This window comes from Salvelinus sp. IW2-2015, linkage group LG5 (genome assembly GCF_002910315.2).
Source record: "Salvelinus sp. IW2-2015 linkage group LG5, ASM291031v2, whole genome shotgun sequence".
NCBI lineage: Eukaryota > Metazoa > Chordata > Actinopteri > Salmoniformes > Salmonidae > Salvelinus > Salvelinus sp. IW2-2015.
Window position 1 is genome coordinate 5,442,895 of NC_036844.1, and position 17,630 is coordinate 5,460,524.

Sequence of the window (17,630 nt, forward strand, 5' to 3'; positions counted from 1 at the left end):
AGCCAGAGCTACGGTGGCCCACTCAGTCAAACAGACAATTCAATCCAGCCGTTGATATACGACCTGTGGTAATGAGAGGAATTTTAGCGGCATCCGTCTCGGGGCTCAGCAGGTCCGTTCGCTAATAAACATCTTAATGATTGATGATAATTAAACCGCTGTGAATAAAAGCTTCAATTACAAAATATTTAAAAGCAGAGGCACTCAAACCCTGCAAACSAATCAATCCTCTCCAGAAAAACTTTAATTATTCATATCGACGCTTTGTTTGAAAAGCAAGTTGAGCGTGCCTSCAGTGAAATATGCCCCCGAGCTGAGAGGAGAGACATAGAGAATGAGAGAGAGAGGAGAGGCAGGAAGAGAGGGAGAAGGGTAGAGACGGCGAAAGGAGAGAGAAAGAGAGAGAGGAGAATAAGGAGAGGTGTTCTTATACCCTGCCCTCTGCCTGCCTCTCTACAGGACCTTGTATGCTAAAACCGATGACCTCATGAATGCAGAGTATTTACCCTCTAGGCCTCAATGGGGTTTGAGCTTGTGTTGTGATGTTCAGCAGGTGCTATGAGTCAACGAMTAGAGCGTGGAATGGAGGGGGTCTCATATGCGTGTCACTCTCCTCTTTCTCTCTCATTTACGTACTTCTCTTCTGTATGCTATATCCAGGCTAGGTAAGATGTTCTCCTGCCCCATTCATTTGATCTGTGTCAAAGCTCCGGCGTAATTAGCAGTCCACCACTAACATGCGTGATAGGAGTAGGGAGTCACTGCATGCTGATCTATATGGAAGCAGTGCACTCTCGGGGCTACATCCCAAACAGCAACCTATTCCCTATGGTCCCTGGTCAAAAGTAGGGCACTATGAAGGGAATAGGGTGCAATTTGGGATCAGTCTTAGTGTTTCCCTGCTGCTCTGTATGGAGGCAGGGCTCACATTTTAGCCCCAGGCAGTGGGTGAGATGGTCAGGGGGTCAGAGACGGATCCAGTGACGTATCAAGACCCTCCCTCCTCAGATCCTCTCTGATGAGATGGCCTCTCTGGAAGGATGGTGTTTACACCACCTTGCCAAGAAGAGGGGACCCAGCTCCACTGCAGCAGTGATCTGGATATGATTTACTGTAAACATAATAAGAATTRGTATACTTAACAGAAATCACACTGAAAATATGGATTAAAATCTCTCAAATATGATTTTGGATGATAATGCTGTTTTTGGATAAACTGTGGATAAACCGTTATTGTAAAATAGCCACTGTAGCTACTTTACTATCCGAGATGTGTAGCAATGGTTATGCTGTTGACTCTAGCAAACTATTTTCTTCATGAAAAATCTAATCAAACTTTATTTGCCACATGTGCCGAATACAACAAGTGTAGACTTTACCGTGAAATGCTGACTTACAAACCCTTAACCAACAGTGCAGTTCAAGAAGAAGAAAATATTTACCAACTAGGCTAAAATAAAAAGTCATAATAAAAAGTAACACAATAACAATAACAAGGCTTTATACAGGGGGTACCGAGTCAGTGTGCAGGGGTACAGGCTAGTTGAGGTAATCTGTACATGTAGGTGGGGGCAAAGTGACTATGCATATGTAACAAACAAACAGTGAGTAGCAGCAGTGTACAAGAGGGGGGGCCTAAATGTAAATTGTCCATTGGCGATTTTCATGAATTGTTCAGCAGTCTAATGGCTTGGGGGTAGAAGCTGTTGAGGAGCCTTTTGGTCCTAGACTTGGTGCTCCGGTACCGCTTGCCGTGCGGTAGCAGAGAAAACAGTCTATAACTTGGGTGACTGGAGTCTCTGACAATTTTATGGGCTTTCCTTTTTATTTATTTTTTATTTAACCTTTATTTAACCAGGTAGGCCAGTTTAGAACAATTTCTCATTTACAACTGCGACCTGGCCAAGATAAAGCAAAGCAGTGCGACAAAAACAACAACACAGAGTTACACATAAACAAACGTATAGTCAATTTCAAGGAACTTTAAACTCTCAACCCACTCCACTACAGCCACGTCGATGTTAATGGGGGCCTGTTCGGCCTGCCTTTTCCTGTAGTCCACGATCAGCTCCTTTGTCTTGCTCACATTGTGGGAGAGGTTGTTGTCCTGGCACCACACTGCCAGTTCTCTGACCTCCTCACTATAGGCCGTCTCATCGTTGTCGGTGATCAGGCCTACCACTTGTGTCATCAGCAAACTTAATGATGGTGTTGGAGTCGTGTTTGGCCACGCAGTRYTGGGTGAACAGGGAYTACAGGAGGGGASTAAGTACACACCGCCGAGGGGSCCCAGTGTTSAGGATCAGCYTGGCAGACYTGTTGTTWCCTACCCTTACCACCTGGGGGCYGCCCGTCAGGAAGTCCAGGATCTAGTTGCAGAGGGAGGTGTTCAGTCCCAGGATCCTTAGCTTAGTGATGAGCTTTGGGGCACTATGGTGTTGAACGCTGAGCTGTAGTCGATGAACAGCATGCTCACATAGGTGTTCCTTTTGTCCAGGTGAGAAAGGGCGGTGTGGAGTGTGATTGTGTCATCTGTGGATCTGTTGGGGCGGTATGCGAATTGGAGTGGGTCTAGGGTGTCCGGGAGGATGSTGTTGATGTGAGCCARGACCAGGCTTTCAAAGCACTTCATGGCTACCGACGTGAGTGCCACAGGGCGGTAATCATTTAGGCAGGTTACCTTCACTTCCTTGGGCACAGGGACTGTGGTGGTCTGCTTGAAACATGTAGGTATTACAGACTCGGTCAGGGAGAAGTTTGAAAATGTCAGTGAAGACACTTGACAGTTGGTGCGTGCATGCTTTGAGTACACGTCCTGGTAATCCGTCTGGCCRAGCGTCTTTGCAAATGTTGACCTGTTTAAAGGTTTTGTTCACATCGGCTACCGAGAGCGTTATCACACAGTCATCCAGAACAGCTGGCGCTCTCGTGGGTGCTTCAGTGTTGCTTGCCTCGAAGCGAGCATAAAATGCACTTAGCTCGTCTGGTAGGCTCGGGTCACTGGGCATCTTGCGTCACTGGGCAGCTAGGTTTCCCTTTGTAGTCCGTAATAGTTTTCAAGCCCTGCCACWTCCGACGAGCATCAGAGCCAGTGTAGTAGGATTCAATCTCAATCTTTTAGGATTTTTTCCCCCCCTGGTTGCACATGTGACATGCTGGTAAAAATTTGGTAAAACTGATTTAAGTTTGCCTGCATTAAAGTCCCCGGCCACTAGGAGCGTCACTTCTGGGTGAGCATTTTCATCTTTGCTTATGGCCTTATAGAGTTGGTTGAGAGCGGTCTTAGTGCCAGCTTCGCTTTGTGGTGGTAAATAGACGGCTACGAATAATACAGATGACAACTCTCTTGGTAGATTGTGTGGTCGACAGCTTATCATAAGGTACTCTACCTCAGGCGAGCAATACCTCGAGATTTCTTTAATATTAGACATTGCGCACCAGCTGTTATTGACAAAAGGACACACACCCCCACCCCTCGTCTTATCAGAGGTAGCGTCTCTGTTCTGCCAGTGCATGGAAAATCCCGCCAGCTCTATATTATCCGTGTCTTCATTCAGCCACATTTCGGTGAAACATAAGATGTTACAGTTTGTAATGTCCCGTTGGTTGGATAATCTTAATAGTAGGTCATCAATTTTATTTTCTAATGATTGCACGTTAGCAAGAAGAATGGCAGGCATTGGGAGTTTACTCGCTCGCCTACTGATTCTCAGAAGGGTCCTCGATCTTTTCCGGCGTCTTTTCTTTCCGCAAAAGGCGTGGATTTGGGCCTGTTCCAGTGAAAGCAGCATATCCTTCTTGTCGGACTCGTTAATTAAAGGAAAACGTTTCTTCCAGTCCGCGGTGAGTAATRGCTTTTCTGATGTCCAGAAYTTKTTTTCGGTCATAAGAGACGGTAGCAGCAACATTATGTACACAATAACATAATGTTGCATAATGGTTTCCCTGTATGTTTATGTTCATGCTGTTATCATGGTCAGAGTTGTGTTAACATGGCATTCTTCTCCTTTATTCTCCCATAGGACTCACTTCCTGGTCAGTCCGGCGTCCATCTTGACAATGCCGGCTCAGTGTTTGTCAACGAGGCAGCGTTGACCACGTCAAAGGTGCTTAACAACCGCCACGTGCACCACCACATGCAGCAGCACCAGAGAGGTGGGTCCCTGGGGTACGGAGATGARCCTCGAGCCCACAACAGCCTGAACACCATACTGGCCCGCTCCAGCCAGAGACACACGCTCCAACCCCTCTCCCTCTCCAAGGCTCCCACGCTCCACCCTGAAACAAACACACCCCAGTGCTGGGCGGGGGGTGCCAGTGTCACTGGGTACCTCTACACAACCTCAGGTAGACAGGGGACAGAGCACACACCCAACGGTAAGACCCAGCTCACTAAAGTTGTGTGAATCCATGTCTGTTAAAAAGATTGTTTGTTCTCTAATCCTAAATACAGGATGAATTCAGGCTTTCTCTGCTGAATTTGACTGATAACACACAGGATGATATGATGGGATCTGTCATTGACTGCTAAATACCATATAACTAACTACATGTGGCATCAGCAATATAACAGGCTCTTTTTCTCCTGTATCACTCTCTCTCTCTCTGTCTGTCTGTGATAACACATGATATCATGAGTCCTACCTCCTACCTGTGAGAGAGTAAACACAACCTTTGTACCCACCGCACAAACACACACGCGTGAAAGCAAATGTAATTCAGCACACTACTGCATGCAGCTGTGGTGGTTGATGTATGACACACACATACACACACACACCCCACACACACACATCCCATCCTTTACAAGGCTGTCTCAGTTTCCGTAGAGATGTGAGGCCTTGTTTGTCCTTCTTTCCCAGTTAATCAGTGTCTCCTGGCAAAGAAATCCCCCACAACCCTGACCCCCACCAGTCCGGCCCCTTCTCGCCTAGGAGAGAGAGAAAAAAATCTATGTTTTCTCTYTCTATCGCGCGTCGGGGGCCGGGGCGGACAACAGCGTGTGAATCAGAGCCCATGGCTGATGGGTTGGAACATTGATCTGAAAAAATCTTTACAAAACTCATTACAGCACGATTTGTCATRGCAGGAAGAGGAGGAGGGGAGGAAGGGATGAGAGATGCACACACATATTAATCTGTGTTTAACTGCTGACGTGTCAGCCGACATCTGTCTGCGTCTCACAGGTTTCAACTGTTATACCTCACTGGTGTAATGTACATGTATACATGTACATTACACCAGTGAGGTGAAAGTATTACTAGCTYTAATGAGGGCCCACGTGTTGAATATACACTAGAAGGGATGCTACTGTTTTAATGGCCTGTTTAATGGTTTTCGCTATAGTAAATATCAGTAAAACAGGCTGCTGCATTGTTTACTAAAGATTGCGACCAGAGCACAATCTCTCTCCGTCGATCGCCTTATTATCCCCTACTGTTATTGACCACACATGAGCCACCGTAGAATCACAGTCTCTTGTCACGAAGACAGAGGTGTGGATACTTCTAACCCCATCTACCACAGGGCCTGATCATACCTGACATCTTACCCACAATGCATCCCTCTGCGACCCCAGACAGTCCCCATAATGCACTGCTCCTGTCCAGTTAGAGATGTACAGTATGTTATCTGACAGGTCAGCAGGATTGACAGGTGTTCAAATCAATCAAATAAAATGTTATTTTTCACATGCGCCGAATACAACAGGTGTAGATTTTACCATGAAATGCTTACTTACGAGCCCTTTCCTAACAATGCATAGTTAAAAAGTAAGAACATTTTTATACAATAACAAGACTATATACAAGGAGTACTGGTACCAAGTCAATGTGCAGGGGCACGAGATAATTGAGGCAATATGTGTACTGTACATGTGGGTAGGGATAAAAGTGACTAGGTAATCAGGATAGATAATAAACAGAGTAGCAGCAGTGTACAGTATGTCTATTCTATTTGTGAGTGTGTGTGTGGGGGTAGAATCCAGTGAATGTGCATAGAGCCGGTGCAAGAGAGTTGGTGCAAATAAAAATAGTCAGGGTAGCCATTTGATGAACTTTTCAGCTGTCTTATGACTTGGAGGTAGAAGCTGTTCAGGAGCCTTTGCGCTCGCCGTGCGGTAGCAGAGAGAGAATACTTTGACTTGGGTGGCTGGAGTCTTTGACTATTTTTAGGGCCTTCCTCTGACACTGCCTGGTATAGAGGTCCTGGATGGCAGGGAGCTCAGCCCCAGTGATGTACTTGGCCGGGCCATGCTCACTACCTTCCGTAGCACCTTATGGTCGGATGCCAAGCAGTTGCCATACCAAGGGGTGATACAGCCAGTCAATATGCTCTCAATGATGCAGCTGTAGAACGTTTTGAGGATCTGAGGGCCCATGCCAAGTCTTTTCAGTCTCCTGAGAGGAGGAGGCATTGTCGTGCCCTCTTCACGACTGGTTTGGTGTGTTTGGACCATGATAGGTCCTTAGTGATTTGGACACCGAGGAACTTGAAGCTCTTGACCTGCTCCACTACAGCCCCGTCCATGTGACTAACCGGTGCCCCCTCACCTTGACTCTGTACTGGTACCCCCTGTATATTGCCTTGCTTGTTATTTTACTGCTGCTGTTTAATAAATCTTTTCCCTTTTAATTTCTGTTTTTTACTTAACACTTATTTCATTTTTTTCTTAAACTTCTTAAAGCATTGTTGGTTAAGGGCTTGTAATTAAAACTTATTCGGGATCAGTGTCTCTTCCACGGGACGGTTGAGCTAACGTAGGCTAATGCGATTAGCATGAGGTTGTAAGTAACAAGAACATTTCCCAGGACATAGACATATCTGATATTGGCAGAAAGCTTAAATTCTTGTTAATCTACCTGCACTGTCCAATTTACAGTAGCTATTACAGTGAAAMAATACCATGCTARTGTTTGAGGAGAGTGCACAATTTTGAACATTAAAAGTTATTAATAAACAAATTAGGCATATTTGGGCAGTCTTGACAAAACATTTTTTTTACAGAAATGCAAAGGTTCATTGGCTCAGTATAAAACTTTGCACATACACTGCTGCCATCTAGTGGCCAAAATGTTTATTGTGCCTGGGCTGGAATAATACATTATGGCCTTTCTCTTTCTCTCATTTCAAAGATGATGGTACAAATAAAAAACAAAAGAACGGTTGGTTTTTTCTTTGTARCATCTTTTACCAGATCTATTGTGTTATATTCTCCTACATTCCTTTAACATTTCCACAAACTTCAAAGTGTTTCCTTTCAAATGGTACCAATATTATGCATATCCTTGCTTCAGGGCCTGAGCTACAGGCAGTTAGATTTGAGTATGTCATTTCAGGCGAAAATTTATATTTTAAGGTCTACTCCTGTTGTATTCGACGCATGTGACAAATAACATTTGATTTGATTTGGAATAGGGGTGTGCTCGGCCCTCCGTTTCGTGTAGTCCACGATCAGCTCCTTTGTCTTGCTGACGTTGAGGGAGAGATTGTTGTCCTGGCACCACACTTATAATTGTCGGTGGTCAGGCCTACCACTGTCGTGTCATCTGCAAACTTACCAATGACRTGCCACTGGCATTAATCAAAGCATATGTGTCCATGTATGCTGATGATTCAACCATATACGCATCGGCAACCKCAGCTAATGAAGTCACTGAAACCCGTAACAAAGAGTTGAAATCTGTTTTGGAATGGGTGGCCAGTAATAAACTGGTCCTGAACATCTCTAAAACTAAGAGCATTGCATTWGATACAAATCATTCCCTAAATTCTAGACTTCAGCTGAATCTGGTAGTGAATGGTGTGGCTGTTGAACAAATTGAGGAGACTAAATTACTTGACGTTACCTTAGATTGTAAACTGTCATGGTCAAAACATATAGATACATTGGTAGTAAAGATGGGGAGAGGTCTGTCCATAATAAAGAGATGCTCTGCTTTTTTGACACCACACTCCAAAAAGCAAGTCCTGCAGGCTCTAGTTTTGTCTAATCTGGATTATTGTTCAATCGTGTGGTCGAGTGCTGCAAGGAAAGACCTAGTTAAACTGCAGCTGGCCCAGAACAGAGCGGCACGTCTTGCTCTTCATTGTAATCAGAGGTCTGATATAATTACTATGCATGCCAGTCTCTCTAAGAGTTGAGGAGAGACTTGACTGCTTTGAAAATCCCAAATTGTTTGCGTAGTGAACTTACACACAGCTCTAACACACACACTTACCCCACCAGACATGCCACCAGGGGTCTTTTCACAGTCCCCAAATCCAGAACAAATTTATGAAAGCGTACAGTATTACGTAGAGCCATTATTGCATGGAACTCCGTTCCGTCTCATATTCATATGAGTGAACAGCAAACCTTGTTTCAAAAAACAGATAAAGCAACACCTCATGGCAAACCGCCTCTCCCCTATTTGATCAAGATAGTTTGTGTGTATCTATTGATATGTAGGCTACGTGTACCTTTTTGGTAATTTTTTCAATTTATGTAGTTCTGTCCTTGAGCTGTTCTTGTCTATTAATGTTCTGTATTGTCATGTTTTGTGTGGACCCCAAGAAGAGTAGCTGCTGCTTGTGCAACAGCTAATGGGTATCCTAATAAAATACCAAATGGTGGTGTTGGAGTCGTGTCAGCCACGCAGTCGTGGGTGAACAGGGAGTACAGGAAGGGCCCCTCTGTTGAGGGTCAGCGTGGCGGATGTGTTGTTGCCTACCCTCATCTGCTGGGGGCAGCCTGTCAGGAAGTCCAGGATCCATTTGCAGAGGGAGGTGTTCAATCCCAGGACTCTTAGCTTAGTGATGAGCTTGGAGGGCACTATGGTGTTGGTGTTCCTTTTGTCCAGGTGGGAAAGGGCAGGTTGGAGTGCGTCATCCTGTGAATCTGTTGGGGCGGTATGTGAATTGGACTGAGTCCAAGGAGTCTGGAATGATGGTGTTGATGTGAGCCATGACCAGCCTGTCAAAGCATTTCATGGCTACAGATGTGAGTTGACAGGGCGATTGTCATTTAGACAGGTTACTTTGGCATTCCCTTGGCACAGAGACTATGATGGTCAGCTTGAAACATGTCGGTATTACAGACTGGGTCAGGGAGAGTTTGAAAATGTCACTGAAGACACTTGCCAGCAGGTCAGCGTATGCTCTGAGAACGCGTCCTGGTAATCTGTCTGGACCTGCGGACTTGTGAATGTTAACCTATGTAATGGTATTACTTACATTGGCTATGGAGAGTGTGATCACACAGTCGTCCGGAACAGCTGGTGCTCTCATGCATGGTTCAGTGTTGCTAGCCTCGAAGCGTGCCTAGAAGGCATTTAGCTCTTCTGGTAGGCTCGCGCCACTGGGCAGCTTGCGGCTGGGTTTCCCTTTGTAATCTGTGATTGTTTGCAAGCCCTGCCACATCTGACGAGCGTCAGAGCTGGTATAGTAGGATTCGATCTTAGTCCTGTATTGATGCTTTGCCTGTTTGATGGGTGTAGCAGGAGTTATTATAAGCATTTAGATTTGTGTCRCACTGCMTGAATGGTGWSTGCATCCCAAATGACACCCTATTCCCTATTTAGCACACTACTTTTGACCATCCTTAGGGGTCTGTTCAAAAGTAGGACACTTTATAGGAGAATAGGGTTCCTTTTGGGACGCATATGTTGTCTTCCCTCTCAAGGAGTTCATTCTCCTCCACACTCTTCCACTCTTCCATTATAAACACTACATGACCAAAAGTATGTGGACAACTGCTTGTCGAACATCTCATTCCAAAATCATAGACATTGATATGGAGTTGGTCCCCCCMTTGCTGCTATAACAGCCTCCARTCTTCTGGGAAGGCTTTCCGCTAAATGTTGGAACATTGCTGCGGGGACTTAATACCATTCAGCTACAAGGGCATTAGTGAGGTCGAGCACTGATGTTAGGTGAGATCGGGCCTTGCTCGCAGTCGACGTTCCAATTCATCCCAAAGGTGTTTGAGGTCAGGGTCTGTGTAGGCCAGTCAAGTTCTTCCACACCGATCTCGACAAAACATTTCTGTATGGACCATGCAATGTGCATCGGAGCATTGTCATTCCCAAACAGGACCAGTCCCCAAACTGTTACCACAAAGTTGGAAGCACAGAGTCATCTAGAATGTCTAGAATAGTATGCTGTAGCGTTAAGATTTCCCTTCACTGGAACTAAGAGGCCTAGCCCGAACCATGAAAAACAGCCCCAGACCATTATTCCTCCTCCACCAAACTTTACAGTTGGCACTATGCATTGGCAACAATTTCATTACGCTTTTTTGCCAACGTTTACTGACACCGGCCATATTCAACAGGTGTTGTACACTTTAGCTTAAGACATGTAGCTAGGTGAACAATGAACCTAGCTAGGTAAATAACGTGTAAGATAACACACGTCACGTAACGTTAGCTAACGAGCCAGCCAGCTAACATTAGCTAGTTAAACAACAATGAACATAGTGCCAAATCATGTCATTACTACCCTGCATGAATCTGCTGGGAGCTAACCAACCAGGTTCACTGTTAGCTAGCTAACATTAGGCTCTAACTAGCAAAGCAAACGGCTCTGGGACACGAATGATAATGTCATACACGTAACGTTAGCTAGGGAGCTAGCTAGCTAACAGTACACTTTAGCTTGAAATGAAACTACTTTCTGTCTAAATTAGACACGTGTTATATCTGCGTTCAACAGGATTACCAACACAGACTGACCAGCACAAATGCCAGCACAGATGCCGTCTATATGGCAGACCAATCCAAACTCCTCTCTCGGCATGTTCAGCCCACTCATTATTTCAGCCAATCATGGCTAGTGGGAAGGTTGGTGTCTGTGGCTTAACCAATAAGGCTCGTAATTTAACTATTTTATTTGTATTTACAGATGGCATACAAGTTTGTTATTAAGGCACATGAAAGTTCACATGTTCCAGAAGGCATTTCTGCCTAAAAARGCATTTTGACAACAACAACAAAAAACATTCAAATAAATGGCTCTCCTGTGAAGTCGTAACTTGCGACATACGCCTTGTTTCCTGAAATGGGTCACACATAAAACATACATTATACTTACAGTGAAGCCGCTCGACCATCTACATCACATTAGTCATCTAACAGAATCCCATCCACATACTTTTGTATATACAGTGTATCTCACCTTCTTACCTTCTATTGATCTCATAGACGGTATAAGATCTAACCACGATACATAATTCATTACTATTTAATGCATTGTATTTGGTGGTATACTGTATTAGTCCACTCTGAGTCTGTATTACGATCCCACATTACAGAACTCTCACATCCCACAACTAGAATAGCTTCCAGGAAACCAATATCTCACCTTGAATATTTTTCATATAACGTTTATTTAACTAGTATTTGACCTCAAAAAGGTCTTATTTCAGATGGAAATCCTCCATCCTCCGTATCTTGCTCAGAGCTATCAGYAGTTTGATTCTATTTCTCATCCTCACCTCCAGGTGTGGACTGTTCTGCTCCCTCACACAGGGCCTTTGGGATTGTTCCCTCTCTCAGGATTTCCATAATGTCCTCCTGCACAGTGATAATGGAAAAAAACTGGAAAGATTGAATTTCCTGAAARGACTTTTGATCCAATGATTCCAATCAGATATTCTCATCTCGCCGAGCTGTTGAATAATTATGGCCTTTTGAAAATAAGTCATGTACCAGAATACTCGTTTGCTTCTGAAAAGAAAGACTTGATAAAAAGCTATGAAGATCAGTGCTCAGGATGACGATGTGGTGAGTTATTGTGCTGGACCCATAGAAATAGAATCTCATTGTAGTTATGTGAGTGTACCTTAGTGTGAAGATCATCCTGATTCACCGGCCTTTTAATGAACTGACAAGCCTCCTGACATTACATTTGGTGTTAAATTCATTCAAAATATCCCATTTGCATTTTATGCCACTGATTTGAACAGTGATCCCATTCTATTACATTTCCAAAATGGCCTCCATTTCTTGTAGACTTTCGATCAGTCTGACCCACGTCCCTGTGAGGAGTGTAGTGACTAGTGAGAAAGTCTGTGTCCTATGGCTTTACAGTACAGCCCCGTCTATCAGAACCCAGTGAAAAGCCTAAGATCGTGGCTGACAGTGGCATGCACTCACGCACGCACACACGTACACACACACCAGTGGTATTTAGACAGTCTGACACATTCTGGGGCGGCAGGTAGCCTAGTGGTTAGAACGTTCGGCCAGAAACTGAAAGGTTTGCTGGATCGAATCCCCTAGCTGACAAGGTAAAAAAAAATGTCTTTCTGCACCTGAACAAGGCACTGTTCCCCAGTAGGCTGTCATTGTAAATAACAATTTGTTCTTAACTGACTTGCCTAGTTAAATAAAGGTTCAAATAAAATAAAACAATTCCTGTTGGAACACAAAAAGGCGATATATAGACCACACCATCTTTTACCACAGCCACAACAGCACACCTGCTCTACTGCTAGACAGTTTACGTCCAGAGGGGTAGATCTCACCCCACCTAATGGTCGAACACTCCCTTCACTCACTCCAAGGCCATGGCTATGCACCTGTCCTACGCATGCACACACACACACAAGCACACACTCGCGTGTGCACGTACATGCACACATGCACAAATGCATGCACGCCACAGGTTGTTGGTGGCACCTTAATTGGGGAGGACGGCCTTGTGGTAATGGCTGGAGCGGAATAGGTGGAATGGTGTCAAATACATTGAACACCTGGTTTCCATTTCTTTGYMGTCATTCCATTTGCTCCGTTCCAGACATTATTATGAGCTGTCCTCCCCTCAGKAGCCTCCTGTGATGCACGCATCCACACAAACACAGAGACACACACACTCTCCCTCCTTCCTCATTCTGAGGGCCCCATCTGGGCTTGCAGGTGTCATTTTTGTTCCTAATGATAATGATGACAGCGCCAAAATGACAACAGTCAGTGAAACTCTTAAGTAAAAGAGAAAAGATAAGTTATCAATGGCTGAACTGAGGCTGTGTTATTCATTGAATCTCTTGTGCTGGGAGGGAACAGGACACTACTTCATGCAGCTGCAGTGGTTGGCATGTATGGACAACACACCCAACACACACACACACACAGCTGCAGGGGTTTATGTATGACACACACACACAGACCCACACACACATCCCACACACAAGCTGCGGTCGTTGATGTAGACACACCCCCCCCCCCCCCCCCACACACCCCCCTACACACAGCTGCGGTGGTTGATGTATGTAGTTAGAGAGGAGATGGATGAGGCTCAACAATTTTAGGATGAACTCATTATAGTGGGCAGTCAGCCGGGTCCATCCTGATGGGGCTATTTATCTAGCTAGCTGTTCTATTATTTTTATATTCTTTCCTGTTCGGTTTCTCTTCATCCCTCTTTCTCCTTTGTCTTCCCTCCTTCCCTTCTCTCCTCTGGCTCTGTGTGTTTCTTATTAAAATTATTATTGTTCATGTCTGGCTGTTGTATGTGAGAGAGATAGTTAAAGGTCCAATGCAGCATTTTTATCTCAATATCAAATACTTTCTGGATAACAATTAAATACCTTTGATTGTTTTCAATTAAATGGTCAAATTAACAAAAAAGCTTAAGCAACAATTGGAGCGACTGTAGCATACAATAAGGTATCAGTTAACAATTTTCACCAAAGCACGCACTGCAGTTTCTCTAGGAATGAATCAGATCATGCCCAAACTTCTGCGATGAGTAGGGATTTTCCAACAATGTTCTACATAGTTTAGGGCAGAAAACGTTATAATGAACTAAAATGACCATAATCCATCCGCGGCTACTTGTCCGGTCTTTTCTTTCACCTCATGTCCACCAGATGCATGAAACTCTTTTGGGTTCCGGCGGAAGTCAATCATTGTCAATGGAGAAGTCCGCAATGCTCGTTGGGGGTGACGCACTAGGCTAGCCGGCCTAACCGGGAGACCCATGAGCGGCGCATAATTGGCCCAGCGTTAACCCGGGTAGCGGAGGGTTCTTGTTCCCCATCGCGCTCTAGCGACTCCTTGTGGCGGGCCTGGCGCCTGCAAGCTGACTTCTGTCGCCAGTTGTACGGTGTTTCCTCCGACACATTGGTGCGGCTGGCTTCCGGGTTAAGCGAGCAGCGTGTCATGAATCAATGTTCGACACTGCTTCTTGACACACTGCTCGCTTAACCCGGAAGCCAGCCGCACCAATGTGTCGGAGGAAACAACGTACACCTGGCGACCGAAGTCTGCTTCTTGACACACAGGGTCGTGTTTCGGAGGACGCATGGCTCTCGACCTTCGCCTCTCCCGAGTCCGTACGGGAGTTGCAGCTATGGGATAAGACTGTTAACTACCAATTGGATACCACGAAATTGGGGAGAAAAAGGGGTAAAAGTACAAAAAACGACAAAAAAGTAAAGTACGTTGAATGGTTAATAAGTGATAAGCAGTTACAGCATTCAACCCACATAATACATAGTGCATTTAATGATTTAAAAAATATATTCTAACTGAAACCAACTTCAAAAAGCACTAATCGCTCAGCACTAGCTAGGACTGTCTGGGAGTGGTCTGAGTGGGGAGGGGAAAACTGAAAACAAGCTGTTATTGGCAGAGAGGTTTGGAACTCTCTTTTTTATCGGTCTATTAACTAATTTACCACCTGGGGATGTCACCAGCCAGGCCAAAACTCCATCCCGTCAATTTCAGGTGTTCTTTTCAAACCGCTCTTACTCTAAAAGGACATTATCATAATTTTCATAATTTCACAGTATTATTCCAATTTCATGGTGTGGAAATATATATAAAACACAGGAAAATCACGTACTGGGCCTTTAATGCTGGTGGTTGGTTAAGTTTGAATATCTATGATTAATTGCCTAAAGGGATACTTCATCCAAATTACATAATGGTTTCCGATTGACATGGTATGGTACAGCAATCCATGCTTTGGTTTAGTTTCCCTGGCACTGTTTCCACTTGCTAACGTTTTAGCATTTGTAGCACAAATCCCATTCATGTCATGGGATCGATATTAGCATTTTTCGCAGTATGTTCAAATCATTCATAAGTACGGTTTTTTTTTTGCTTCACAATTCATTGTAGATACTTTTGTGTAATTTTGTAATATGTGTCATTTTGTATCATGTGTGAACTATCTCTTTAATATTAATGAATATAATCATKATGTATTTKTACCCATACAGATATAAACACACACAGCTATGTGAGGGAGACGTGGTCCTCGACGGCAACTGTGGCTGGACAGTATCAGGATGTACCTCACCATGGCGACCACCAACTGGTCCTCTCCTCCTTGGTCCCCRTGGAGACGGAGAGTGGGGATGGGGAGGAGGGGGGAGAGGAGAACATTGTGTACCTCTGAGGCTGGACAGACAGACCTTAAACCCTCTGGTTCAAATCCAGGACTCAAAAGACTTGATATGAATTTAGGAAGGCTCGGAATCACAGACTGGATTGACTTTGATGGCTCAGACTGGACAGTAAATAGCTAGGCCAGGTTTAAAGAAGAACCAGATCTGGCACATATAAAGAAATCTCCCGTCCCCATCATGCTTTGCCTCTCTGCCCTCCGTGTTCTGTGCCCTCCATATGTGTCTCCAAGTGTTGTCTGTGAGAGAGACTTTTATACTGCTATATGTTTATATTTGTCCATGAATGTACAGTGTGTGTTTATCCGTCTCTGTTTAGAGTTCAGCTCCAGCTGTGCCCGAGGCCCTCCATTGACATAATCAATTTCTCTGTTTCCCCTGCCCAACCCTTCTGCAGTGCCTTCCCCCTTTTTCCTTACCCCTGTATCAGTCTCCATCTCTTTGTTTCCCTGGCCCACASWGCCCTAAGTCTGCTTCAGTCTACCTCTCTCTGTSCCTCCCTTGTCCTTTAGTCCCCATCTCTCCAGCGCTATTTATTAGGCTCTCCCCAAATGAAATGGCGTCTACTCTGTTACCACGGGGGGGGGAAAAGCGAGAGCAAGAGGGTCAGATATCACTAGAAAGGCTGAATGTCTCCAGTCGGTCAGTGGTTGATTGTCTAGTGACGGAATATACTGCCGCTCGCGCATTCATCAGACAAGCTCTATTTACAAGGCGAGCGCGATGCGGTAAACACATTAGATGTGACGGAGGAGGTGAAAGGCCATGATCAGAAGGGWTTCGGTGCGTTTCTCAGCCTGTCTGACTCTGGCGACGCCTTTGTTTTCACCTGAAGGACTTGTGATTTTTCAGGAATAATGTTGTGAACCGTAGCAATTCATCAATGATACAGTAGAGTAKACTGCACTACTACCGCCTATATGAAGTACAGATTTGATTCYGGTCAACTGCATATCGTGGTCAAAAACCATAGGGCAGAAARATTSCTGTACTGTATGTTCAATGACCTTTGAAGTATTACATCTGTGACAGAGTGCACTCTATATGTAAACAATACTTTGGATGTGAATGATACGAAATATGGCAATATGATTTGTTCTTTATGATTATAATATATATATATTTTTTTACATTGTTTTCATCAAGGCACATATTTCATAGCACGTTGTTTCTTGTAGTCGGTGTTCAGTCATTTAGGATTTTGTCTGACATATAGTTACTATATTAGCAAAGTCTGCGTGTCAGTAGTAGTTGGGTAGTCAGCCTGGGATCAGTTTATATGCACCACATTGTGACGCATCACATCTTTTTAGCAAAAGCATCACAATATGATGCACGGCAATGATATTGCAATGGGGTAGTAAGCCATGGTTGAAGGATGACTGATGAAATTAATCTTGTACGCACTCAAGAGGTGACCTTGCTTTTTACTAAGAGCTGTACCATTGCACTTGAATATTCATGTTCTACTTTAGTGCCAATATGTTTTGTTTTTTAATGACCATTGAGATATCCTGAAAGTCAGGCTAGCTGTCCTACAGCCACCATTAAAAACACAAATAAAAAGAAAACGTTAGACCTAAAGGACATTGTAGGGTGTGTCCTGAATGGTTAACTATTCCCTATATAGTGCTCCAAGTTTCACCATGGCCCATGAGGCTCTGGTCAAAAGTGTGACAAATATAGAGAATACTGTGCCATTTGGAAGTCAGTATGTKGTTATACACAAGGGTATTGTAATAGGTAGCTTCGTCCACGTACATATAAAACAGCACAATGGTTATGTTCAGATTTTGTTGTTAATACTATGTGATACAGTCGATTACTTTTATGTGTATATTTCACTGCCTTCATTTATTTATAGTCGATGAGCTTTATCGCTGTTTTATAGTACTCCTTGTTGGGTGATGTTGGATTTGTCTGTAGTGCATCATAACACGAACATGGTTATGTACATTTTATCTTGTATACATCATTACTCTGTAGTAGATATCTTGGAATATAAATGCAAATAATTTATATGTGTTTGATGTTTGTATTGTTGTTATACAGCGTCTTCTGAATCAGAATGTAACAGGAGGGTAAAACCATAGAAATAGGTTGAATTCATTCAAATTCTATGGGTAAAACCACCAAACTGACAGCCCTTTCAATTCAGTACACAGTACAGTTGACTTGACTGAGAGAGTTCTGTATACCAGTCAATGGTTTGAACGTGCCTGTTATTGGAATATGTTAT

General features: G+C 44.1%; 1 protein-coding gene across 1 annotated transcript in view; it reads left to right on the plus strand.

Annotated features, from left to right (window-relative positions):
* Positions 1-17,410, plus strand: part of LOC111964473 (rho guanine nucleotide exchange factor 28-like) — a 103,135-nt gene extending 85,725 nt beyond the window's left edge. Inside the window, exons 36-37 of the mRNA XM_070443539.1 lie at positions 4,023-4,377; positions 15,206-17,410. Coding sequence (XP_070299640.1) covers positions 4,023-4,377; positions 15,206-15,384 — 534 coding nt within the window. The 3' untranslated portion in view covers positions 15,385-17,410. The remainder of the gene's footprint in view (positions 1-4,022; positions 4,378-15,205) is intronic.
* Positions 17,411-17,630: the final 220 nt, after the last annotated feature.